General features: G+C 40.3%; 1 protein-coding gene across 5 annotated transcripts in view; it reads right to left on the reverse strand.

Moving 5' to 3' along the window:
* The window catches only part of NUGGC (nuclear GTPase, germinal center associated), a 57,900-nt gene that overhangs the window by 14,671 nt on the left and 15,841 nt on the right, over nt 1-27,388 (reverse strand). For 3 of the 5 annotated variants that reach the window (XM_041768052.1, XM_041768054.1, XM_041768051.1), the window contains 10 exons: nt 25,076-25,177; nt 24,348-24,456; nt 23,327-23,549; nt 22,641-22,868; nt 19,468-19,677; nt 14,399-14,574; nt 12,994-13,012; nt 12,636-12,725; nt 4,451-4,556; nt 2,463-2,596 (listed from right to left, as the gene is read on the reverse strand). In XM_041768052.1, coding sequence (XP_041623986.1) covers nt 2,463-2,596; nt 4,451-4,556; nt 12,636-12,725; nt 12,994-13,012; nt 14,399-14,574; nt 19,468-19,677; nt 22,641-22,868; nt 23,327-23,549; nt 24,348-24,456; nt 25,076-25,177 — 1,397 coding nt within the window. Of the gene's footprint in view, nt 1-2,462; nt 2,597-4,450; nt 4,557-12,635; nt 12,726-12,993; nt 13,013-14,398; nt 14,575-19,467; nt 19,678-22,640; nt 22,869-23,326; nt 23,550-23,903; nt 23,938-24,347; nt 24,457-25,075; nt 25,178-27,388 lie in introns of those variants that run through there. The other 2 variants (XM_041768053.1, XM_041768056.1) reach the window with 2 other exon arrangements.

The following is a 27,388-nucleotide window of genomic DNA, read 5'->3' on the forward strand; positions in this document are numbered from 1 at the left end:
GAGTGCCCTCTGGATTCTTCTGAGTTTGTGGTGTCACTGGTGATCAAAAGGAAATAAGGAAGATGTCACCAACAGAAACTCTATGGGCAAGATTCTCACAAAGTCGCACATTCCACAAACCGTTGTTAAATAAACAAAAGTATAAGGGCAGGTCTGGGAATAAAAAACAGTAAGAAGGGGAAAATCTTACATCTACTATAAATAAATGCAGGGTTCATTTGACATTGAGATGTCATAATTAACTTCCTACTGATTCATAAAAATAATGACTAGATTCCTGTTCACTTAGAATTGCTAAATATTCAGACTCTTTTTTTTTTTTTGGTTTGAGTCATAATCTTAAAAAATGATCAATCACCACATGTTTAGGTTTGATCTATTAAAAAAGCAAAGGAAATAACAAAAACTCTTGCTTTCCAACTTTCCATCAATGAACTAAGATTGAGACCAATATCTGAGGTCAAAAGATTCTGATGAAAAATGCTGGCTAATGCCTATGTAAGGGCTACCCCAGAAGTGCCACCCAGACCCTTCATCTGTGTATTCTGTTGCTACAGCCTGGCTTTGAGAATGGCACTGAGTTTCCACATGGGCCACTTTAGCAGAGAAGAGCACAAAGGGCAGGCACTCCTCAGTTTAATTGCAAAATGCCTTGTCCTTGTGTTTGTAAAACAAACCAACCACACAGAGCACCATATCTGATTTGTTTTCCACCAGCACTTCCAAAAGCAATCTTTTACTGGGCAGTGAGGCAATTTTCACCCTGAAGAGCATTTTCAGGAAGTTAGAAGGTCAAACGCTCCCCTGGTATTTCAGAGTGCAAAGTTAAATTAGAAAATCTCAGGTTCCAGGAGCTTATTGTTGTTGTCATTGTTTCTCACAGAAGTAGGCCAAATCAAAGCATAAGAAATATGATGAAAAAGACAAGGAACCTTGCTCAATATGTCACTTTTATATAGAATACTTAAATGCAGACATTTGACCAAAACTGCAAAGACCATCTATAGTTGGCATTGCTTCCTTACCACATTGAAGCCAGGTCTCCATTATCTGCCTCCCCTGACCATGCCATAGGGCCAGCCCAAGTGTACCTTCCCATATTCTTGGGACCAGCCCCTTAAATGTTCATAGAGCCCTATTGGTTCACTTTCTTTGCCCCTTCCTTTTTGGTATAACAAAAAATGGACAATTTGGTTGGGAAAACCTGATGGTTGATAGTAAGTAAGATAGTAAGGAAATAAACACCAACCAAATGAGAACATGCAAAACTATTTATTTATTCAGAGCTTGCTATAGCAAGAGAGTCAGCCACCATCACTTGTGTTTTGCAGAGAGTCAAAGGCAGCCAGAGGAGTGGGAAGGCTTCAACCATGTCCTCATCAGAGGCCACTGGCATAGGGGTTGCCTGATGGGCTAACTAGAAGTGAAGGTCCCATGTGGTCCATTAGGGTGCATGTTTGGCTTCTCTGGTTGGAAGCAGGGGTGAAGATTAGGGAAACCATCAGTTATTAACCAATCAGCCCATTTGGGGCTGATTGTTACAGACATTATTGCTTAGCTTATTGGATTGTTACTAGAGATAGCAGTCTGACTCCCTACGAGTCTAAGTTACAGCAGACTGCCCTCCTGAGCTGTTTATGGTAAATAAGTAGTTGGTTTCCTAGGCAAGTTGCTGCAGGCTGTGGGTAAGAGTTCTGTTTTAACATATGGTTATGCATTTGTATATTCATTCCTCACAAAGAAGCAGTGCAGTTGGTGATTGATTGCAACACCAAATTTTTTCTCCAAAACTCTCCTCCACCACTAATTTAGCAGTCAGTCCATCTTATTTTAGGATAAAAAAATACATCATCCACCAACGAGATAAATGTTTCCATTATTATGAGAAGAGTAATTTGGAACTGGTCATTCAGAAGTCCTGCATTCCAGATTGTGAAGATATATATCTAAGCTCTTTGCTGAATGTCCCTGCCAGCTCCCTTCCTCTCACATTATTGCACTAGGCTGCTCGGGGTTTGAGATTCTGACAGCACCAGGGTATAAATGAAATCCATAGACAAATGTCATTTTTTTTGGACTATATGAATAACCATACAGCCTCTATAATATAACCAAGAATTGTCAGTATTCTATTAGGACAAAACAAATCACTTCTGTTATCACTTAAACACATTCCATCTTGTTCAAAGTCTCAGGAGATATGAAAGTAGATGCTAATCATTTCTACATTTTCCTCTAAACCCATCTGTCTTAGGTAAAATAGTATTTCTTTCTTTTTCACTCAAATGTCACCATTTTAACCCTTTAATTATCTTTTTTGTCTTTTTAAAATTTTCTGAGCTTGATATCTTCCTTTGATATGAAAAGAAAAATTATCGTATGTTATTGTTCTAATTTGGTAAAAGGGAATGTTCTGCTCAGGCTAGGGGGTAGAGCACACTCATAGACATCATCTCTCATACCGGCAGATGTTCCATGCAGTTGAAACTGTCTGTGAGAAGCAATAAACCAAAGGCTTCAGTCACATACTTGGTCACCATCCTCTTCTTCTTGTCCAGGAGTCTTTTCCTGATATAGCCTCTTAATCTGGGGATTTCTGGAATTCACAGACAGCACAAACAATTTCAGAAAGCCAGAGTTCACAGCAAAGAGAATTCACAAAAATTAACAGATCAGAATGGCAGCCTAAATTAGCTACAGCTGAGGTCCTATGTGGGCTGACTGCCCAACACAGCAACTTTTCTGGGGCTATTTTTTCCAGGTCTACGATCAACCAAAAGGAATGGTAGGTCAGCAATGATGAATATTAATTTCATATAGTGGTACAAGTCAAACTAAGTAGAAGAATGCAGACTGGTTAAAAACACTGGCACTTGGGCACCTGAGTGGCTCAGTGGTTGAGCATCTGTCTTTGACTCAGGGCATGGTCCCAGGGTCCTGGGATTGAGTCCCACAGCAGGCTCCCTATGGGGATCCTGCTTCTCCCCCTGCCTGTGTCTCTGCCTCTCTCTCTGTGACTCTCATGAATAAATAAATAAAATATTTTTAAAAAAACACTGGAACTTCCCTCTGGATTGCTACTTATAAAGAATTGAACCGAAGATGCTCATAATCCCAGTCTCAGCTCTTCCACCTTTCTAGACTTTTCCATCAACATCAAATAACCCATAATATGAAATTCTTTCATGCTTCCTATAGGACAGATGAGAGTCTCTGCTGAATGGGATTCTTGATTAGAAATTCATCTTAATGAATGGATAAAGAAGATGTGGTTTATGTATACAATGGAATATTACTCAGCCATTAGAAACGACAAATACCCACCATTTGCTTCAACGTGGATGGAACTGGAGGGTATTATGCTGAGGGAAGTAAGTCAATCGGAGAAGGACAAACAGTTTATCTTCTCATTCATTTGGGGAATATAAATAACAGTGAAAGGGAATATAAGGGAAGGGAGAAAAAAAAAAGACTCCTAACTCGGGGAAACGAACTAAGGATGGTGGAAGGGGAGGAGGGCGGGGGGTGGGGGTAAATGGGTGACGGGCACTGAGGGGGGCACTCGACGGGATGAGCACTGGGTGTTATTCTGTATGTTGGTAAATTGAACACCAATAAAAAATTAATTTATTTTAAAAAAATAGAAATTCATCTTAGTCCTAACTTTTTATTAGTCAGAAGACAACAGGTGTCATCCTATTTTTTCCCCATTATTCCCAAAAGTAGAAATTCTTCTATATCGTTCCTTGTGTATACCATTATGATTATTTCTTTTATATTCTTGTTCAAGAAGTTCCCCCATTTCTAGGAAAATTTTACACCTTCTGCCCCTTTGCCTCCTCTCCCATGCCGACATGTCAGGTAAAACGCATGCGTGTCTTAAGCCATTTTAAGCTCGGGTCAAAGTCAAGCTCAGATCCTGCCTGCTTGCCCACTTTGCACTGAGTGCTCCAGTCACACAGACCTCTAGGTTCTCTGGGATTCTATTTAATTCACAGCACCATTTAACTAAGCCTTATTTTTCCTTTGATTTTTACACTTAGTATTAAAGGAGCTTAGTATTAGCTCCTCATCTAGATTTTAAGTTCTATGAAGAAAGCGGTCACATCATCTGTTTTTTCCTCCTCAGAGACAAAGCATACAATAGATGCTTGGTAAATACTTCTAATACTTGTAGCTGGATGAGTGAGGAGTTGCAAGCCAAATACTTAGGAAATGACAACCCAATCTCTGACCTCTACCAATTTTGGTAAAATTTAGATGAAAGAAGAACTGTAGCCTCAGGTGCCACAACAATGCAGAGAGAAAAACAAATATATTTGCTAATAGGTATAGAAACTGTGACAAGCTGGAAATGTAGCATGGAAAGTTCTAGAGAGAGAAATTCAGGGTGCCAGGCTTAACCTTGGGAATTCTAGTGATTGAGATTAAAAAAATATATGTAAGTTACCAGTTTCCTCCTCAGTGAGGAGAGCCGGCTGCCAGTACTCCTGGGCGCTGACTGTATATACCAGATCTGAGGTCTTCAGAACCTTGGAGTCAGTGGGCAGTTTTCTCTGAAGTGAGAGAGGTACACAGGGAACAGAATAACTCAAACATGGTGAAGGAAACGATGCACAGGTCTTACAAGAACCTTTAGCAAATTTCAGCTCACTCACTTTCAATCCTGCAAGAGCCCTTTAAGGAACACACAACACCTATAAGGCAGGTGTTCCCATCTGTCCATACTTCACAAGGTTATAAGAAAACTGCTACATAGAAACTATAATCTTGGGAGTTAAAAATAGCAATTATAGAAGAAAATGTATAGAGAAAATAGTTCAAAGTGCACTGAAATGTTCAGAGAGGGGAAAAGCTCCAGGGTGCTACATAGGGGGTCAGGTGGGGAGCACAATTCCAGCAAAGGCAGTGACATGCTAGAGTCAGTTGTACCAGCTCCTGAGAGCCGACTGTACACAGCTCTCCCCAACCCCATGTTTAGCAACATCACTCCAGTAGCTTGAAATTTGCCATGGTGGGAGTATTACATCATAGGAATCAGCAAATGCTAGAAATCAGGGCCTTTTTAGGTGGTTTGTTTCTCTTCTTTTTAAACAGAGAGCTGGTTGTTAAATATTTACCTACCCAAAACAACACTGTGCTGTGAAAGTGCAAGGTTCTTAGCTGGGTGGTTAGTGAGCAATCAGACACATTTAAAAGCAGAGTAACACTTAAGTACATCATAGTTTCAAATGTCAAGGAATTAAGGATGTGACAAAGTCTTTTTTATGATTAGAAAAATCATCATCACAGAGAAGTTATGCTAGGATTATACACAAATATTGTTCCATAATCTTTCATTATTCTCATTTAAAAGAAAATAAAGGACACCTGGGCGGCATAATCAGTTAAATGTCTGAGTCTTGGTTTTGGTTCAGGTCCTGATCTCAGGGTGGTGAGATGGAGCTCCACATGGGGTTCCGTGCTATGCACAGAGTCTGCTACAGTTTCTCCCTAACTCTCCCTCTGCCCCCTCCTGCCTCTCTTTCTTTCTCTCTCTCTCAAATAAATAAATAAATAAATAAATAAATAAATAAATAAATAAATCTTTAAAAAAAAAAAAAAGAAAGAAAGAAAAGAGAAAAACCGTAAAGGATGTGTGTGTGTGTGTGTGTGTGTGTGTGTGTGTGTGTGTGTGTATGGGTGTTTGGGAGCAGTAGAAAACTATAGAGTTGTCAATATCCTTCTGATGCAAAGATACCAAAGAGCTGAGTGAGTAGTCCACTGGGAGAGGCAAGAGACCACATATTTGGCACGCTGTAAGCCCATGTAGTTAAGGCTGGAATAGAGATGACAGGGTAGATTTCCAGAAGCCCCACACACTACAGTCAAGGCTGAAATAATACAAAGGATCTAACAAGGTTAACCTTTTTCCCTTCTGATAGAGTTTTGAGTCTAGCAACAAAAGCTTAGAGAATGTTGAAACTATTTTCTACTGGGAGATAAAACTAACGCGGAATTAAATTTAAGCAGGGTTTTAAAACATTTGAAAGAAAGGAGTATGCCTCACTGTATCTAGGTGTTTACATTATTTAAAATCTTGCTATAAAAAAAAATCTTGCTATAAATTTTGTATACCACTTCCAAAAACTATTGAATATTAGTTAACATTTATGCTTGTTATGATAGTACAGAGAAATATTTTTATAGTATCAATGAAGTGACTACAGTGTGCAGGTTCTATATTACTATAGAAGACATGTAGAAACAGTTATAGCTGGAAAGTAGGATCCAAGAGGTGAGTGGATATTCATTGAATTATCCTATAGAAAGATTAGTCACTATTATAATTTACACACATGGCTTGTTACTACAGTGTATAGCACCATAGATATTAAAATTTGTAAGAAGATATTACATATGAGAGAGGAGAAAGTCTACAGCTCAAAATATGAGGGGTACTAGATGAAAGCAGAATCAAAAGGGGGGATAGTGAAGCTGGAGTTAGCTTAAGGTCAGTAATATAAATCATGACCCCATTTTCAAAATAATCTCTTTTCTAGCTTTTTCATTACAATAATTTTGCAGTAAAAACAAAAACAATAATAATTTTGCAGTGATTCCACCCTGCCCACTTCTTTTGCCTGTATGAAATCATTTGATATGAATCCCTAGCACCCCAACTTTTATTTTTAATAGTACTCTTTAATAAAAGAGACCCAAGTTTACTTGAGAGTAGTAGGTCCACATCTTGGGGAAGGGAAAAATAAAAGGAGTCTGAACATCTTGTTGTTGCCAAAGACAAAAATGTTTTGAAAATGTATGGGTAAGGTGAAAATAAACCAGCTTAAATTATAGGCTCTCACTGGCCAAGAGGCGAACTAGAATACCAAAAAGAACACAGTAATTCTGTGAAAAGTCAAGAGTCCATCACAGTCCTCAAACTAAGTAAAATAAGGAATAGTAATAAGAAGGACTATATATGTATTGGTCTCTGTCCCCAGTTCCTGACACAAGGCCCCTAAATTCCTTATAAACTGGGGTGCTAGGATAGTCTTCAGTTCTAATATTAGTCCTGATCCCAGTTCTCAGCACAGAGCTCCTAAAACCACCATCATTTCCTAAGTGATAAGAGCACCAGAAGCATCTGTTGTTCTAATATTTGGTCTTTGACATTAGTACCTGACATAGATCCTAAATCCCTTGGAATTTCCTAAGTGATAGGAGTGTCTTCTTTTTCTAATGAGGCAACTCTGGGTGAGTGCCTGAAAGGGCGCTGATCACAGAAAAAGTCAAGTGATTAGAATTTTGAAATTTTCAATCCCATCCCACATACCCCCCACCCTATTCTCCAGAGAAGTAGAGGGGCTAGAAATAGAGTAATTGATGATGCCTATGTGAATAAGCCTCCATAAAAACTCCAACAGTATGGGGTTCAGAGAACTTCCAGGTGGGCAAATACATAATGGTACGGTGACATACTCCAACTCCACAGAAACAGAAGTTCTTGCATTTGGACTCCTCCCAGACCTCTCCCTATATATCTCTTGATCTGGCTGTTCATCTGTAGCTTTTATCCTTTATTATATTAAAAAACTGGTAAATATAATTATTTCATTGCATCTTGTGAGTTACTCCAACAAATAATCGAATCCAAGGGAGAAGAAGTCATAAAAACCTTCAATTTGTTGCCAAATCAGACATAAACTGTGAGTAAACTGGGGACCTATCATTTGCAGTTGGCAACTGAGTAGGTGGCAGTCTTATGGGACTGATCCCTTAACCTGTGGGATCCAATGCTATGTCCAGGAAGATATTTTCAGCTTGAGTTAAATTGTAGGATGCCCTACCTATGGCTCAGCAATCGCACTACTAGATATTTATCCAAAGGATACAAAAATAGTGATTCAGAGGGGCACATGTACCCCAATGTTTATAGCAGCAGTGTCCACAATAGCCAAAATATGGAAAAGCCCAGATGCCCATCAAAAGATGAGTGGATAAAGAAGATGTGGCACATATATACAATGGAATATTACTCAGTCATTAGAAAGTGATGAAATCTTGCCATTTGCAATGACATGGATGGAACTAGAGGCTATCATGCTAAGTGAAATAAATCAATCAGAGAAAGACAAATACCATATAATTTCACTCATATGTGGAATTTATGAAAAAAAAACAGAGGAACATAGGGGAAGGGAAGGAAAAAGAAAATAAGATAAAAACAGAAAGGGAGGCAAAGAATAAGAGACTCTTAACTACAGGAAACAAACTGAGGGCTGCTGAAGGGGAGCAGGTGGGGGAATGTAGTAACTGGGTGGCGAGCATTGAGGAAGGCATAGGATGTAATGAGCACTGGGTGTTATATGCAACTGATGAACCACTGAATTCTACCCCGGAAACTAACAATACACTATATGTTAACTTAAAAAAAAAATAATCATAGAACACCGTGCTGGTGTCACAGAGAATTGCTTGGTGTGGGAAAAAAATTCCAACACTGGTGTCAGAAGTGTTGTTAAGTGTGTTAGCATGGATTAGAAGAATTAATATAATTAAAATGTCCATGCCACTCAAAGCAATCCACAGATTCAAGGGAATCCCTATCAAAATACCAACAGTATTTTTCACAGAACTAAAACAAATAATACTAAAATTTGTATGGAACCACAAAAGACCTCAAATAGCCAAAGCAATGTTGAGAAAGAAAAACAAAGCTGGAGATATCATGTGTCCAGATTTCAATTTCAAACCATACCACAAAACTATCATCATTAAAACAGTATGATACTGGCACAAAAACAGATACATAGACAATGGAAGAGAGTAGACAGCACAGAAATAAGCCCATACTTGTATGGTCAATTAATCTACAACAAAAGAGGCAAGAATATATAATTGGGAAAACACAGCCTTTTCAATAAATGGTGTTAGGAAAGCTAGTCAGCTACATGCAAAAGAATGAAACTAGACTACTTTCGTAAACCATATACCAAAATAAGCTCAAAATGGATTAAAGACCTAAAAATAAGGTCTGGAACCATAAAATTCCTAAAAGAACACATAGGCAGTAAACTTTTGGACATTGGTCTTAGCAGTGTTTTTTTTTTTTTTTTTGATATGTCTCCTCAGGCAAAGACAACAAAAGCAAAAATAAAATTGGGACTACATCAAAGTAAAAAGCTTTTGCCCAGAGAAAGAAACTGTCAACAAAACAAAAAGGCAGCCTACTAAATGGAAGAAGATACCTTCAGATCCTATATGTGATAAGGGGTTAATATCTAAAATATGTAAAAAGCCCATGCAAGGGAACACCAAAAAACCCCAAAGAATCCGATTAAAAATGGGTAGAGGAATTGGATAGTCATTTTTCCAAAGAAGACATATAGATGATAAAAAGACACATGAAAAATGCTGAACTTCACTAATAACCATGGAAATGCTAGTTACAACCCCAAGATATCACCTCACACCAGTCAGAATGGCTAGTATCAAAAAGATAGGAAATAACATGTGTTAGTGGGGGTGTGGAAAAAAGGGACCCTCACGCACTGTTGGTGGGATTGTAAATTGGTGCAGCCACTGTGGAAAACAATGTGGAGGTTCTTTTTTTTTTCAATGTGGAGTTTCTTGAAAAAAATTAAAAATAGTCATACCAAATGATCCAGCAGTTCTACTTCTGGGTATTTATCTGAAGAAAACGAAAACGCTAATTTGAAAAGATATATGCTCCTCCACGTTCCCTGCAACATTATTTATAAATAGCCAACATATGGAAGCAACTTAAGTGTCCATTAATGGATGAATGAAGATATGTTATACATATATACAGTGGAATATTATTCAGCCATAAAAAAGAATAGAATCTTCCCATTTGCAACAAGACAGATGGGCTTACAGGAAATTACACTAAGTGAAATAAGTCAGAGGAAGACAAATACCATATTATTTCATTTATAAGAAATGTAAAAAAAAACAAATGAGCAAACAAAGCAAAATAGAAAGAGACTCAGAAATAGAAAACAAACTGGTGGTTGCCAGAGGGAATGGGGATGGAAGGTTGGGCAAAATAGGTGAAGAGAATTAAGAGGTACAAAATTATAGTTACCAACTAAACAAGTCATGGGAATATAAAGTACAGCATAGGGAATATAGTCACTAATATTGTACTAACATGATGACAGAGGGTAACCAGACTTATTTTGTGGTGATCGTGTTGTGATATATAGATCTGTCCAATCAGTATGTTATGTTACCTGAAGCTAACATAATATTGTGTGCCAACTATATGTCAATTTAAAAAAAGAAGGGGATCCCTGGGTGGCGCAGTGGTTTGGCGCCTGCCTTTGGCCCAGGGCGCGATCCTGGAGATCCGGGATCGAATCCCACGTCGGGCTCCCGGTGCATGGAGCCTGCTTCTCCCTCTGCCTGTGTCTCTACCTCTCTCTCTCTCTCTCTCTCTCTCTGTGTGTGTGTGTGTGTGTGTGTGTGACTATCATAAATAAATAAAAATTTAAAAAAATTATAGAAAAATTTAAAAAAAGAAGTAGTGTGAGCGTGTTAAAGCATGAGAGGAAAGGAGAGACACATAGGAGGAGGAGTATGGTTTTCTTTATAGGTGTCGTCATGCAAAGGTAAAATGCTGTGTGATAATCAGCTCAAAGGATGTACCTGAGAATGTAAACACCCAGCTCTCTTTCACCTGCCACAAGACTTGTGGATATGAACTCCCTGACATCTCTTGAACGCATCTCCTCTCCTCCACTCCTATAAATGACTGCCTTGCTCAAGCTCTTAGCACTTCCAGCTGGATTACAGAAAAAGCCTCCCAAATGGTCTTTCTGCATCCAATCTTCACCACCCTGCCCCCTCATCCATTCTTCTGAATGCTGAGAAAACAATCTTTCTAAAATACATAGTATTTCCAGACTAAGGCCTATAAATGGAATCTCAGGGATCTGTCATTTTTCTTACAGTATATTTTCCCAATCTTTATTTTTATAATACAATATAAGCATAGAGATCTATATGGATGACCACATTATAATCAGCGTCATGATTAATATAAAACCCAAATACAATTAAGATTAAATTTGCTCCAAGTGAAGGCATGCAGTACAAGTGAAGATTTCACAATACTTCAGACTGAAGTAAAGTGGTTGGAGAATTAAGATATTACCTGGCCATCAGAGGTATAGGGGTGCAGACCTCAAAAGACTTGCATGGTAATAGAATGATAGTCACCCTGCAAGCTGAGTCACTGTTGTCCAGACCCTATCTCAGACACACCGATGTGCCATATTTATTAGCAATAAATATAGTTATGAATTGCAAATTGAAGTATTTGTGTTTTGTTTCCAGAAACAATTATGATGAGGTACTCATTAGATGCATATTTCCTTAATGCCATCCAGAACAATTAAAGAGAATAAGAACAGCTTTATTCAGTTATTGCCTCATTAAAACCGGCATTCAAGAATTGGTTGGTCAAAGGTTTTGGCTTAAGTACGAGGTCTGGTTATCCTGAATTAGAGACAAAAGCTTTGAAATTTTCAATTCCACATTGTACATCAGAAGTTTTCTGCATCAGTGTAATTGAATTCAAAATACAGAGTGCGATTAAATATAGAACGGGACATCAGGCCATATGTTTTTACTATCACCCAGCACTGAAAATTTAGTTTCAGCAAGACCAAAATTTCTATCACATTATACTAACTCTGATATACCACTTCTACATTTTGTTTATAGTTTATCTTAAAATTGGTTTCAGTTTTATAGTTGTATAAGGCTATTATAGTAAGGAGTTTTATAAGTCAGAATAACAAAAATAATTTAATAAAATACCAAGATTCCTGCAGAACAATTTCTCAAGCTTGAAAAATACAACAGCTCAGGGGGTGCCTGGGTGGCTCAGTTAGCCTCCAACTCTTGATTTCAGTTCATATCATGATCTCAGGGTCGTGAAATCGAACCCCACATTGGGCTCTGTGCTGGGTGTAGAGTCTGCTTAAGATTCTCTCTCTCCTTGTCCCTCTGCCCTTCCATCACCCCCACCCCTCCCCCTGCCCCCTCTACACACACTCACTATAGCTCAGGTGCTCTCTCTGCCTTTCTAAAAAATAAAATAAAGTAGCTCAGCCCTTATCTCCCAGCACTCCTGCAGAAGGCCCTTTCTCCCACTTCCTTGCTTACTAAAGACTACTGGTTCTTTAAAATTCTGCTCAAGAGCATGAGTTTTCCCTGCACCTCTCTACAACAATCCCTCTCTGACTGCCAGGGTGATCCGAGCATCCTTCTGTGTCCCCACATCATCCTTTGCATTCCTCCAGCGAATCACGCTTGAACACTGTGGTGATCTCTGATTTTACCTGCACATATTTCTCAATAGAACATATGCTTACTCCATCCTTCCAACAACCACAAGAGGTAAATGTTATCATTTCCCCATTTTACAAATGGGAAAGTGGAGATTCAGAGAGGAATAGTAATTTGTCTGAGGTCACAAGTTACTAATCAGTAGGACTAAGTTAACTCCAAACTGCTCCAAGGCTTTTGATGTGGCTACTACGCAAGACCAAATAGATGTTTGTTTCTGAAAATCTGAATGGTTGAAAAGCAGAAAAAATACATAGGGAAATCTGTTAACTCACCTTGAGTTTTTCCTTGAGAATTCTACTCCTTTGTAGTTTTATCAGGTCATTTCTTTCTAAAACAGCCTCCCGCTGACTTGAAATAGCCTGCTAGTTGGGGAAAAGAAATGAAAGCATGGTAAAGAGTTTAGGGTTATACGTGATAAGATGCACAATATGGGGGGCATATCTTCATTTGGCCCATACAAATGTGTATGTATTTGGGTTTTATATTAATCATGAAAAGTATTATTAAAAATAACTAGTTCATGCATATGTCTAAACTCATTAAGCTGTTACATTAAATGTGTAAAGTTTTTGTTATCACTTACATATCAATAAAACTTAAAAAATTAAAAAAAAACTAGTCTGTACTTACATTTCTCACTTTTCTTTCCCTGAAATGAAAATTGTAACAATTACTTAACTCATTTGATGTGTCACGGTAGTCTTTGAACTTTCCCTAAAAGCAGCATATATTGTGATGCCTTAATACCTTCACATAAGCTTTCCTTGGTACAAATGTCCTCTCTTCTGATCTACCTGCAGTGTCCACTTGAAACAAGTGTCTTTATTTCTCAGTGTTTTGTTGGTGGTGATCTCACCCCCTGGCCCAGTCGAATTGCAGCCCTCTCTTTCTGGGTCCCCACAGCACTTTGATTATCCCTCTCTTACAACCTTTAACCCTCTTCTATGGCAGCAGTCTCAGTGACAAGGCACTATCCCCCTCTGAATCTGCAGGTCCTACCATGGTGTTCAACAAAGGTTTCATAAATTTGATTGAATTATGTTCATTTGCAGAGTTGGCACTTGAAGGGAGAGCTTGAGATACCACTCTGGGGTAGGAGGCGAGGTGAGGGAAACTGCAGGCAAAAACAGTGAAGCTGAAGTTCCAACCTAGCCCATGAAAGCAAGATGTTAGGGGGAAAGCCTTGGCCTATCTCCTTACCCGAGATGTTTTCTCTGCTTAGTGAATTCCTGGAGACACAGATTCAAGTTTCAGTGGGTGTGGGGGAATGGTAGAGATGACAGGTGACCAGTAAAAATGCTCTTATTAGAGCAGAGAAGCATTAACATTATATCTGATGGCCATATGCCCCACAGACCCAGGACAGACTAGTTTATACTTGCTGTAAGGGTAAATAACATCCCTTTCCATTTTCAAAGGGTGCCAACAGAGAAGGTAAGTTATAAGTCTCTTGGTTACAGAGGTACAGAGATCCACATGGAAATCAGCATATTTTAACATTTATTAAACTCTAAAATGCTTACCTTCCATTAAAATTTTGCCAGAATATGACTCTGTAAGAATGCTGTTACTGTTGGCCAAAGTTCTGAAACATTGAGAACCTTGCTCCAAATGAGTTTAAAATCTGAAACAGAATCTGACACTTCAAAGCTGCGCCAGACAGTATTACAGAGTGCCTACTAGCTGTGGGGCATTTACATGTCCCATATCTGTGGGAAATGGGGCAGGACCATCACACCACACAACTCCAGGAGGTGATCTTTGCATCTCATATACATGATGCCCCCCATGCCCAGAGCTGCACAGGGAACAGTCTATTGGGTATTGAACAGCTACTCCAAAAGAAGGGCCACAATGTTCAGATTCCCAAGGCAATCTATCCAAGGGTCTTGATGTCCTAGGAAGTCACCCAGATTTTTCTTTCATCCCCAACCATTACTTCCTTAGGTCTATAATGCCCAGGGGTCCAAGCCCTGTTGTTACGGTGGTCGGAACCCACAGAAGAGCCCATAGGTCTACAAGCCCAGCTTGGTACCTTAGATATTCCGGCAGGTGGAGTTTGTCAGTCTTGGTGACCACCAGAGCAATGTCCCTGCAGAAGCCCCTTTGGCAGGCTTTGATGCTCTCATTCAGAAGGTCTTCATGGGCTCTTCCTCCAGAAATTCTTTCAATGTCACTGATGACCCAGATCACTGAGCATTTATCAATGGTCTGTGAAACATAACCACAACAGGCTTAAGAACATAAGTGGCATCTCAACTGTAGAGGACATGATCCCGTAATGTATCATTTATGTCCTCTATGCTCTGCCCTATCTCTCTTCCAGTCCCACCTCTCATCTCTCCCCACTGCACTCTCCATGTACTAGCCAGACTGAGCTTCTTGAAGTTTCTCAGATGTAACTTACTCTTTTATCTCTCAGGCCCTTTGCACTGGCCACAACCTCTGCTTGACCTCCACTTGCCCTTTGAGACTCTGCTAATGGCCACGTGATGATGGATTGGCCATCCCTCCTCTGCATTCTACAGCACCTAAATTTACCTGCCATTGCACCTTTCAGAGTTACTGAATAGGGTTGGCTTTCTACACCACCCCAACCCCACTCTTAGATCGTGAGGTATTTGATGGGCTGCACTTTTCAGCTTGGAATACATATCACGTTAGACACAGTGCTTGGCCCATACTAGAGGTTTCACAGATATTTGTGGCATTAGTGATTGGTAGAATTAAAGAAATCAGACCTCCAGCCCCAGATCCATCACTGGCTTGCTTTACTTCAGTTGTCTTCTAGGGAAAATTATTGTTTTTCCAGAAGAGGTTCTGGTCATTCATCAATCCCAAAGTTATCACCAGAGGGCATCGTTTTGATGTTTGACTGCCCCTGCATATTTAGCACCCTGCCACCATGTGGGGGCACAGAGCCAGAAACTTTATGATCCCAGTTGTGAAGGTCAATGAACATGAAATTACAATTTATTATTAAAGTCATAAATACTGGGGCACCTGGGCGGCTTAGTCAGATAAGTGTCTGCCTTCTGCTCAGGTCATGATCTCAGGGTCCTGGGATTGAGCCCCTTATCAAGCTCCTTGCTCAGTGGGGAGTCTGCTTCTTTCTCTTCTTCTACCCCTCCTCCTGCTCATGTGCTATATGCTCTTTCTCAAATAAATAAACATCTTAAAAAAATCATAAGTATTGCTCTATTCGATATGCAACTTTTATGTGAGAAATAATCACATGTTGCCTTGTGACATTTCTCTTACTGTACTGTTTCACTTGTCACCTTTTCCATATAAAGAAAAAGCTGGTCCAGCTCAGGGACTGAGTTTATTTGAGGTTCCTCAGGACAGCACTTTGCACACAGAGGTGTAACAAGTTTGTGACTTGCTAATTAAGTCATTATTTCGCCTTATACCAATAGTTATTAACTCAGGGCAATTCTGTACCCTAGAGGACATTTGGTGATCTCTGGAGATATTTTTAATTGTTATGACTTGGGTTAAGTACTAGTGGGTAGAGGTCAGGGATGCTAAACATCCTTTGATGCCAGGTCAGCACCTCCACAATAAAGATTTATCTGGCCGAAAATGCCAAAGGTGCTGAGGCTGAGAAATCTTGGGTTTCAAGCTTATTTTTAGCAGTGGAGCCTTTGTCAAATGAAATCTTAGGAAAACCTCCTTCCTATGTGGATGAACTCACATTTAGGCAGGAGAATAAAAACAACTGCTCCCTCCCACTTCCCAAACTATAATCTATTTAGGGAAGCTTCTAGCTATTCAATCAGGTTGTGGAAGATCATAGGATACCAGGCTGCAAGCTCCACAATGGCAGGGCCTCTTTTACTTTTGTATTCCCCTGGTCCTGGGAAACTGCACATGCTTAATAAATGTTTATTAACATAAGAAGAGGAGTACACATTTCAGGCCCTATACAAAGCTCTGACTGCCAGGGTTTGGTCAAGTTCGAGTCGCAGAAGACACAAAAAAGCTTATCTAGAGCAACTGAACTTATGAGCGGGTGGGGTGGCAGGGATGCCATTCCCCTCGCCTGATGCGAAAGGGCCTCAGAGTGCTCAGGTGACATATGCCTAAAATGTCACAACTTCAAGGTGGCAGACAGAGACACATGAATTCATAGTAGTCTTAGCTTAGGGAAGGCAAGGCTAGCAGCTAGAGAGATGGGGGGAGGGGGCATTGTGCTATGTTCTCCCTAAAAAGAGGGGAGTCTTTAGTCACTTCTTGTGAGAGAATATCCCAAAACCACAGGAATGCAGGGGAGCTGAGGCCAAGCGGAGCAGGCTGGGAACCACCCTTCACTGTAGCCCGACCTCCTCAGAGCGGGTGTTCTGAGCCAGATCTGCTGGCTCCTCTGTTCTGAGTGGCCTTTGATAGGCTGCCCAGCATATCATAACTGGCAGCAACCATAGCTCCATCCAGGGAGAGAGGCTGGCTGCCTCCCTAATCTGTTGTTCTTGGGGCCTAGCATGGAACTAGCCAGGGCTGGGGATTCCACTCCAAGAGCTGAGACCCTGCAGAAACCAGGGCCTTCATGTCAGGACCTGAGCAGTTTACCAAGGGGAAGGACTCTGGGACTGCCTTTATCTTAAAACACTTAGGGGGTCCTATGGGGAGACATGGAGCCAGCCGGGAAGGAACCTGCTTTCTCATTCAAATTCTGCCATTCAGTAGCTGTGTGGTTTTAGGCAAATTACTTTCCCTCTCTGAGCCTTAACTTCTTCATCTGTAAAATCAGAGCATAGACTGATTATTTGTAGGCTGGCATCCTGATCTTGTCAACCTGATCTTGGCTGCAAACTGGTCACAAAGCTCCCCTGGTCCACAGTCATTCATTTAGCACAAATCCACAGAATTTAAAGCTTGCATATAGCAGAGAATAGATGGTTCTCTGATAGATCCTTTTATAGCGCTGGACTGATTGTGACTTACGGATCCCAGCTCTCCCTCCCAGTCCCCTTCCAGCTCCAGTCCTATGCCTTGTGCTCCTGAGCTCCTCTGCCTAAAGACACCCTTTCTCTTCCTAACACATGCCCCAGCCCCTCTTGTCTTCCAAGCTTCCCCAGGAAGGGTAGCATTCAAGCCCAACCCCCAAATTTTCCGGGCTTGCCTTCTGTGCCTCTCTTGTCTACACCCCACACCTCTTCCCTCCAGCCACCCAGGAAGACTCATCCTTTCCCCAACACTTGGCTCCTTCATTCCTCTGGGTCTTTGCTGCTTTCTGGCCTAGAACAGCGCTCAGTGGTCCCATTCTCAACAGTCTACTGTGGTGACAGCTAAGCCCAAGGAACCTCTCTGAAGCTTCCTTCACATGCAAAAAGAACTCATCCCTTGGTGCTCTCATTTTTAAGTAACGTGGTTTGTTAACTAATGGAACTAATTGGTTCCTTTCTGGACTATAAGACTGCCGAGAGCAAGTCTTTGTCTTCGTCTATCCAAAACCTAACACAAAATTGAGTAAGTGCTCAGTGGATGTCTGCTGAAGGAATGAGGCTGCTTGTTGAAAGTAATTTCTATTTTTGTGTTCATAGCACCTTGGACTTCTCTTATATCAGCTTTTGCCAGGGAGTTAGTCATCTGTAGATTTCTTCTCTCTTGTTAGACTCTAAGCCGCTTGCAGGAAGGCTCTGCTTCTCATTCAACACTTCTATTTTGCTTTCAGCTTTTTAGTTATAAAGGTAATACATGTTCATCCAAAATATACAAACAATTCACAAATGTATGTAGTAAAGAGTGGTAGTAAATGCAGAAACTCTTGTTTACAGTTGGGTGGGTATCCTTCTAAAAGGCAAGATTCTACTTCTGCTATTCATTTACAAACATTACACACACATACACACATGCACCTTTCTTAACATTAAAGGTAATGCTCTGCATCTTTTAATTTAGCTTTGTTCCAACATATAGGATTACAATAGGATTTAAGATCAGAGAGGCTCTCCAGCCATCCTGCCTGGGTTAAAATCCCCAGGGTGATAATGGGATGGGCAATTTACTTTACTGAGATTAGTACCTAGCACAAAGTAAATGCTCGGTAAATGTCTGCTATTATTGGCCATAATCACTACATTCTCAGTGCTAAATTTATTGTCTTGCATATTATATGTGTTTGTGAATGAAAAGCAAATGAACAAAGAGATAAATTTTTTTTTGAGATAAATTCTTAAAGATATTTCGGTCTTTCATCATTAGGTACAGATTTAGCTACCGCAACGCATAGCTCTCTGACTGTAGACATATCTGTGGGTGCCTGGTCAGCTCCAACTTCTTTGCCGGAAAGTGAAACCCTACCCAAGATTTTGGCTGAAAGGGTAGACATTCAACCACCACCTCTAGCCACAGCTGATTGTACTGGATACCAAAACCAGAGAGGGTTAATCATTAGCTGGGCAGTAAGTGATCCCATTTTCCTTCTTAGGAATCTGAATTAAAGCACATAGAGACTAGAATCAGACAGTTGTAGGCATATGAACCACAATGTAATTTAGAGATAGGGCTAGGGGAGCACCTGGGTGGCTCAGTGGTTGAGCATCTGCCTTCTGCTCAGGGCATGGTCCCGAGGTCCTGGGATGGAGTCCCAATTTGGGCTCCCTGCAGGGAGCCTACTTCTCCCTCTGCCTATGTCTCTGCCTCTCTGTGTCTCTCATGAATAAGTAGATAAAATCTTAAAAAAAAAATAGAGACAGGGCTAGGGTGGTCATTGTCCACAACATGGATCCTAAGGGCTAAGCAGAGGAAGCTAAGAAAAAGAAGGACCCCACAGAGAAATGCACAAAGAAACAGTCACAAAAGCCAGGCAGAGGACCAGAGAGAAAATGGCAGCTTCTATCCTGATAGGTGGCCTTGAGGCCTGGCTGTCACAGGAGACCCTTGGATACTCTTTTGATTAACCCCTTCTTGCTTTTTTTGGGATTGCTTTAGTAGGTCTCTGTTCTTTACAACTAAACACCTTAGCAGCCTCCTGGTTCCTTGGAGCTCGGCTCTGGGTCTCAGCTTCTCTACTTTGTACCCAGAACAGAAAATTCTTTGTTGCTTTAGAAAGGGTGGGGGAGTTGAAGGAAGAGGAAACTAAGTCACATGAAAGAGAATCACCTTTTTCCACATCTCATCTCTCTTGTTGTTGAAGTCGCCTGTGCCTGGAATGTCCACCAGCACAACCCCTTCTGGAATCAGCTCTGATCTGGGCAAAGTCACTTCCACATGTTTGATCAAGGGCCAGATCTGTGTCTCAGTTGGTTCTCCAGCCAAATCTCTCCTCTGAGTCCGGATGTAGGGGTCCAGCTTGACAGATAGCTCCTCTGCCTGAGGAAGAAGGACAAAATCACACACACCAGACATTCTCCTGGTTCTCTGTCCTGGATCAGCTGTGATTTGGGCTCAGCGAAGGTATGCTGAGTAATGGTAAGAAACAGCACTGGGCAATGGGCACTGGGATGCCTGTGATCCAGTCGGCAAGGGCCCACACTCTGAGAGCCAGAAAGGACCCTGGAGATCAGAAAGTGCAAGCTCCTTATGTACAGATGAAAAAACCAGAGCCAGTTAGAATGGGGCTTCAGCAAAGTTATAGTTTCACTGGATAATGATTTCATCCTCTAAATTCCATTTCAATTCTAAAATTAATGCTATTAATATGCAATTGTCTACATTTTGGAGAGAGAGCATTTTTCCCATGTGGCTAATGCAAATATTTGGATTACCAGAAAGCCTTGACTATAGAAAATTGATAGTGATGTGATGACCATATTTTCCAAATTGAAAATTGGTCTGAAATTGATCTTTAAAATGGTTTCTAAAATTTCTCTTCCAAATACAAAAATATCTTGATGTGTAGACATTTCCAGCATGTTTTAATGATGGTAGGGATGGGGAATTTTTCTCAGCCCATTGTTCCTAGCTAAACATATCTTCAGACAATGACACATTCATGCCAGCAACTATGTGTGGCAGCAAATCTCTACTGGGATACTACTTCAGAGGACAGAAGATCTGGGATGTATGGTGGTCATTTAAAAAATGTATTTATTTATTGTAGAGAGAGAGAGAGAGCACTGGTGGTGAGGGACAGGGGAGAAGGGCAGAGGGAGAGGGAAAGAGAATCTCCAGCAGACTCCCTGCTGACCATGGGGATGGATCCCATGACCCTGGGATCATGACCTGAGACAAAATCAAGAGTCAGACACTTAACCAACTGAGCCATCCAGGTGCCCCATGGTGGTCATTGTTAATAAATATTTTTACAATGGTCCTGAAAAAAAAAAGATAAGAACAGAAATTCTTGACAGAGTTGAGATTACATAAGGGATTTGTTGCAATCTGGGTAGGGAGTCATAGAATTCATTAATTCTAATAAAATAATAAGAAATTGTGAAAGAAAACATGATAAAAGTTCTTTAAGATATTTAATTTAAAAATAGAGCAGATACTGGGGTGCCTGGATGGTGCAGTCAGTTGAGTGTCCAACTCTTGGTTTCGGCTCAGGTCATGACCTCATGCTTGTGAGATTGAGCCCTGTGTCTGGCTCCCTGCTCAGTGCAGAATCTGTTTGGGATTCTCTCTCCTCCTGCCCCTCCCACTCATGCTCTCTCTCTCTTTCTCTTCTGAAATAAATAAATAAATAAATAAATAAAGCAGATTCACTAAGGAGAATGTGAAAGAAAACACATGGGCTTGAAAAGTCCCTTTGTATAAGAAGGTGTCTCAACCCAATAAATAAACTGACTCCAGACAAATCATTCTGGAAGCAAACTCAGCTTCCCTCATTCCAGTCTAGAATCCTGGAATCAAATTTTGAATCTGTGCCCTCACTCACTGAGATGTAATTATGTTTCAATGAGTATTTCAACTCCTAGTTTCATGGGGTAAATTTGTATCATTGGGAAGGAATATATTTCTAAATACAGAGTAGTAAAGAAATGGGCACTATACTGATACCTTGGTATAACTTATTTGGTGTAAGCTGTGTGTGCCCAAATAAAGTAACCAGTTTTATAATCACTGAGTTTCTTTGGACATGCTCAATCTATGTCTTAGACATTAGGAATATAACTATTTTTAATAGTAATACTCATTTAAATATAAGGAGCTAAGTGCCTTGAAAGATTTCATTTATTTGACCTCTAAGTGTGCCTGGTCCAGTATTTAAATTTTTTTGAGAGAATGTAATATATTTAATCTGAACTATAACACAAAAAGTCTAAGGAAACTTAATTAATTATATAAGTAAGCATTCGCTATTTAAGGAACACTCACTATGTTAACCTTAGAAGATAACTGAACATTAAAACTTAGAACAAGTGTAAGTAATTGTTCTTATTTCATACAAAAAAATTGCCAGATTTATAAATAGGATAAAAATATTTAAACATGAATTTTAAGAGACAAGAAACACTAATTTTTAAATGTATAATTTTAATAAGTTACATGTTAGTTCCACAAGTATTTTAATTTAAAATGAAAATTTAATTTAATAAAGTGAATATTGATTATAAAAATGAGGAGAGTGTTGTTCTACTTGCTGCATATCCAATATCCATCCTGTCCTTCATCAATGCTAGCAGAATAGTGACTGTTTGTTTGGGCAGTGGATTGAGATTGGTCTCAGCCAATCATAACACATTTATTTCTTGCTTTAGATTCCCTTTCAGCTAGGAAAGGCCATGTGACTGAACCAGAGTCCAGTTCTGTATGAGGAAATCTATCCAGAAGTTTGTTGGGGGTGTTTTTGAGAAAGCTTTTACTTTCCCAGGAAAGGGGAGATATGGCTAGTGCCAACTTTTTATCCATCTCTTTCTTCCATGAAGCCAATTGTGAAATCTAGCATTTCAGTAGCAATCTTATGAGTATGAGGCAACAAGTACAGTGGAGAGCCAAGGGAATCCAGGAGGTGTTGATCTTGACATTGTTAAGCCACAAACCCAACTATTTACAGACTTCTTATGTGAGAAAATGAATAAATCCCTATTCATTTAAGACAGTATCAACTGGGTGGTTTTGTTTTTCAACATTTGTAGCCCAAAGCATCCTTAATTAATCCTCAAGTAACTGTAAATAGCCTTCCCTATTCGCAAAAGATCCTCCAGTCAGACACTAAAATTTCTCATTTGACAGCCATAAATAATACAAAAGAACTTGGTCAGGGATACTTCTGATTTGGGTATCAACTCATTTCCAATAAAAACACTGTGCCTTGAGCAAATCTCTTAAATGGATTCAATTATTATATTTGTGACTCATGATACTATGCAGGAAAAAAATCTCGAAGCTACCTCTTCTGCCTTGAGGGTGATGATTCTGGAGGTGGGAATCTTTCCTTTGGGCTTTGCCCTTAGTAACTCTTCATAGCTCTTTCTTTCTGCTCCATTTCCATAAAACATTTGTAGCTTCCAGATGGCTTCCTCCACAGCATCGTCCCTGTCCCAAGTGTCCACCTCTTCACCCAGGTCCTCTGTCCTGTGCAGGAGTTTAGTCAAATTCTTCAGCTCTTCCTTCCACTCCTGCCAAGAGAGTAGGGCCAAGCCCCTCATGACACAGATTCAGAAAAAAAACAAGGACAAAGGGAGGAGTCCACTGTTCTTGTGGAGATGGGTAGGGACTGCATAGGCAGGAACTCAAAAATCACCTAATCTAGCAAGGGATCATCTAATCCAAACCCCTTGTTTTGTTAGTGAGGAAATAGGGACCCACAAAGGGAAATGTCTTGCCCAAAGTCCCCTAACAACAGTGACGGGATACAGGCTAGAATCCCCAGCTTGCTCTACAGAACTTTTTAATCCCATACTATGTTTTTTTTTTTCCTTTCAACAAAGTCATAAACTATATTTACAATTTAATCTCTGAGAGAGAGGGAGAAGGAAAGAAAGGAAAGAAGAGAGGGAAGGAGGAGAGAAAGGAGGGAGGAAAACAGAGAGAGGAATGAAGAAGGAAGGAAGCAAGTAAGGAAGGAGACACTTACCTGGTCGGAGAGAAGGTGGATTTTGGCCTCATACTGCTCACAGCAGCCCGAGCTCACTTGCACAATACATGACGTACATATACTTTCTCCAGATACTGGTAGAAACATTGCTTGCTGGATAATGGCATTGATCAGGGAGCTCTTCCCAGCCCCCGTGCTTCCAAATAATCCAATGTAGATCGGGTCCAATGATGGTTTTTCAATCAAGGCCAGAAGCCTGTTTCTGAATTGATTTTTAAATGTATGTTGTCATGGTCATCAAAGCGCAGTGGGAAGAATATCAAAATAGAACAGGAAGGAACTTAGTTTCAATCCTAGGCAAGTAATATATCTTTTTGAATCTCTGCTACTTTCTTGATCAGATGGGGAATATTAGTCCCTGTTTCCTGCAGAGAGTTGTCATGAGGATCAAAGGAGATTACACAAAAATACTTGGAAACGATAATTCTATACAATCTCTATAATGCCTATATAGATGTGAAGCGTCTTTGTGTTCTAAGGAAACTATGTAGTCTTGATCCTAGAAATAAATTTTAGGCAGAAGTAAAGTATTACTGGGAGCAACACAGAGTCTTACCAGGCTGGAGATTCAATCCTGACACTAATCAAGTGGTTAACTTCAGGTCAACTCAGCCCAGCATTTGAGGGCACCAGCTAGAGTTTCACACAGCCTGGCTTGGATTCAAGCCCTTTCACTTACCAACAGTGTGACTTTGGTCAATGTCTTGGCCTCTCTAAGCCACAATTTCAATAAAATTGGGGTGATAATACTTTTTACTTTATACGGGTATTGGGACAATTAAATTTGATATATGTAAAGTATTTAGCAGGTTACCTAACAAGAGTGGCAACCCAATGAATGGCAACTATCAGTATAAATAATAATATCCCATAGCTACATAATTTTTCAGCCTTCTTTGCTTGGTTTCTAACTGAAAATTCCCTTTCATTGTTGGAGAAAAGCATCTACCTAAGGAAAGAATGGATGGGAGGTTTGATGGGTAGCTGATATCAGACTCACATGAGATACTTGACTCCATTAGGAATGCTGTCATCAAGGAAGACAGACTGAATAAGTTTCTGATAAGTGTTGCTCAAAACCCTTCTGGTCCGTGACTCCAATTTTTCATCTGGAATCAATAGGGATGTATTACCTGGGATGTACCTGACCAGGATCAAGTACTAGGTCTCCAAAAGAGGAATATGCTCAATGTTGCAGAGAAAGAAAAAAGGGAAAGAAATGAAATGAAAAGCCAATTAAATATGATAGCAAGTTATCAGACACTAGAGATAATAGCTCTTGGGAGATAGCAATTATTGAGTATGAGAACCTCCCAAGGAGCTAGTCTGCTTCGAAAATCCTTGTAATGGGAGTCAGCAAATGCTTTGCATTTGGCTATTGCCCTTCTAGAATCTTTTCTCCTATGGTCATTAAAAAAAAAAAAAATGCCAGGGCATCAAAGAAACACTCACCAAGGCACCAAACCAACCATTTTTCACAATCTTTGTCCTAACCAGGAAGAGGTTATTTTGATCAAAACCCTACTCTCCAGAGATTTCTAGAGATGAACTGTCAAATTAATAGATCTCTGCAGAGACTCTGAGGTCCCCTTTTCTGGATCAGGATCATTTGAAAATGTTTCATCCTTCTTTCCCATTTAACCTCCTCCTCCGTTGAGCATTTTTACACATTTGGAAAAGAGCAGAGCCACATTAAAATAAGCCACACAGCATTGTTATGACACTCACATTCCTTAAAAGCACTTTGTTCCACAGGAGGAAATGCTCTGAACCGCTGGTCAAGAGAACGTCTTATTTTTCTCATTGGTTCTTTAAACACATCATCATCATCTAGAGATAAACAGAGATTATATAAAATTAAAGATTTTGGGGTATAATATACTTGTCTGACCTCTATCAGTCCACAAACCCAAATAATGTAAGAAGTCCCCTGCCAGCTCCTTATGCCTGTAAACTCACATCAGAAGCAGACACTGTTGGACCATTCCAATCTGGTTCCTATTTCCCAGAGTTGTAGGACTTTGCAACTAACTCCAAAATGCAGCCTAATGTATCTCCTCAGAACATATGTTGAAATGAAATGAGGTTTAGAAATCCCGAGAAGCCAAAATGGCTGGATATTCTTCACTAAATGCCAACTGTTTACAGAGAAGCCCAAGATAGGACTAAATGTGTGGTGAAGAAAGGCCTCTGGGAGGTCTTTTCAAACTAGGAAAGAAATTGATCAGGGAGCAGAATGCAGAGGAATGAAGGGACACATGACCAGGGTAAATCACTTCTCTGTGACCATCTGTAAGATGAGAGGGCTGACAAAAACACAAAATGTCACAGTGTGGGAGGGTGTTCGATCAGTGGATGGCCTTCAGAGGTTAAATTTGGGAGAATTTTCCCCCTTCCTCACTGAAAGTCATTAATAGCATCTTCCTTATGTTAAAATTTTAAAAAGAATAAAAATCCCAAAGAAGCAAATCTTTGTAGTTCTCCAGAGATTTACTCACTTTAATGGTTTCCCTTGGTTATGAAGTGAAGGACTGGTAGGAGCCATAATCCTCAGGAAAGGTACAACCGAAACATTGTGTTTTGGATGAGTTTTAGAAAATACCTGCTGGCAGTATCCACCAGGTTAGAAAAGGGCCATAGGTGGGTCTTTGGAGTCAAGGTTATTGGAAATTATCCTAACCCAGTGCTCCTGGGATTAGTCTGTACCTTGGGAAATGGCCATGACATGACCCTGAAGAATTGATCCCTAAGAGTCATGGCACTACAAGCTCATGCAGGGGCATGAGGCCCCAAAACTGAGCATGACATTGGGAGGTCATCTTCCCTAAAGAACTTCAGAGGAGAAGTTTCACTTTGGGACCCAGGATAGCAGCCTGAGCAGAAGGCCCAACCTCCATTGGGCTCTAGACAGGTCTTCCAGATGGTTCAGCCAGTCTTTACCCTCAGTTCAGCCTTATGGCTTCCAGCACAAATCCTGCCATGTCCTGGAGCCAGCTCACACCCCATAAAGTATCACAGTGCAGTTGTATGCTGTGCCAAAGCCTGACTCTCTGCCTCCTCATGCTCATGCAGTGACAGGGAGTTGAAAGACCTTGTATTTCAGACTCTGTCTCAGACATTCTAACTTCTTTAATTGAGTTCAACTCAAAGAAATCATCATGGCTTAGTTTAAGGACTGCATAGAATTAAATACCAAATTGCTGGCTCAGGGGTTGGAGCTGGAGAAGAAGAAGCAGGAAAGAAAAGAATCTGCCACTCAGGCAACCCTAGGCCAGATATAGGCTGATGACTACTTTAGTCCATGTTATAAAAGGTGCCTCAGGATTCCAGGATGTTTCTGTAACCTATGTGTGGACAGTGAAGGATGTCGGGCCTTGATCAACTTTGTAACTTAGGAACTCTTTTTTGTGAACAATATTTCCATAGTATCTTAGCCACATGTATGAAGCAAAAGATGGGTCCATGTATCCATGACCTTTATCTCGATTTCTGAAGCACTGGCAACTAATCTGATAAAAGATTGGAAGCTTATTTCTCAGCTGAAGCAAAGGCTAAGAAGTCAGATGAACAGCAGAGTTTTAAACTTTTTCTTCAAATTCTCAAATGAAAAACCATTTGGAAAGGAGAAAGTATTCTATCTGGAATTCAGACCATTCAAGGGTAGTCTTGCTATATAAATTGTAACTGGAATGAACTGGCCTGAACTAACCACATCTCTTCTCATTCCCTGTAACTGCTCAAGCACTCTCTCCTCTTTTCCAGTATTTTATACTGAAGCACCCAAGAAAAAGTCAGTAGGGGCAGGTGGGGGCAGTCTAAAGAAGTTAACCTAGTCTAACGCTGCTGTTGCTTCTTGCTGCCACAGGTGTTGCTTTTGAAAACGCTTCCTCCAACAGCCCCACAGGCTCATTGTTGTCACGGTCACGGTGTGTGTGTGTGGGAGTGGCGGTTGTGGGTGGTGGTAGATCTTCTAAGCAAACTCTTTCAGCCCTACACTCAACCAAAGGCCCCAAAGTTGTGGTTCTTTCATTTTATGTGCCC

Source organism: Vulpes lagopus, chromosome 8, assembly GCF_018345385.1.
Source record: "Vulpes lagopus strain Blue_001 chromosome 8, ASM1834538v1, whole genome shotgun sequence".
Lineage (NCBI taxonomy): Eukaryota > Metazoa > Chordata > Mammalia > Carnivora > Canidae > Vulpes > Vulpes lagopus.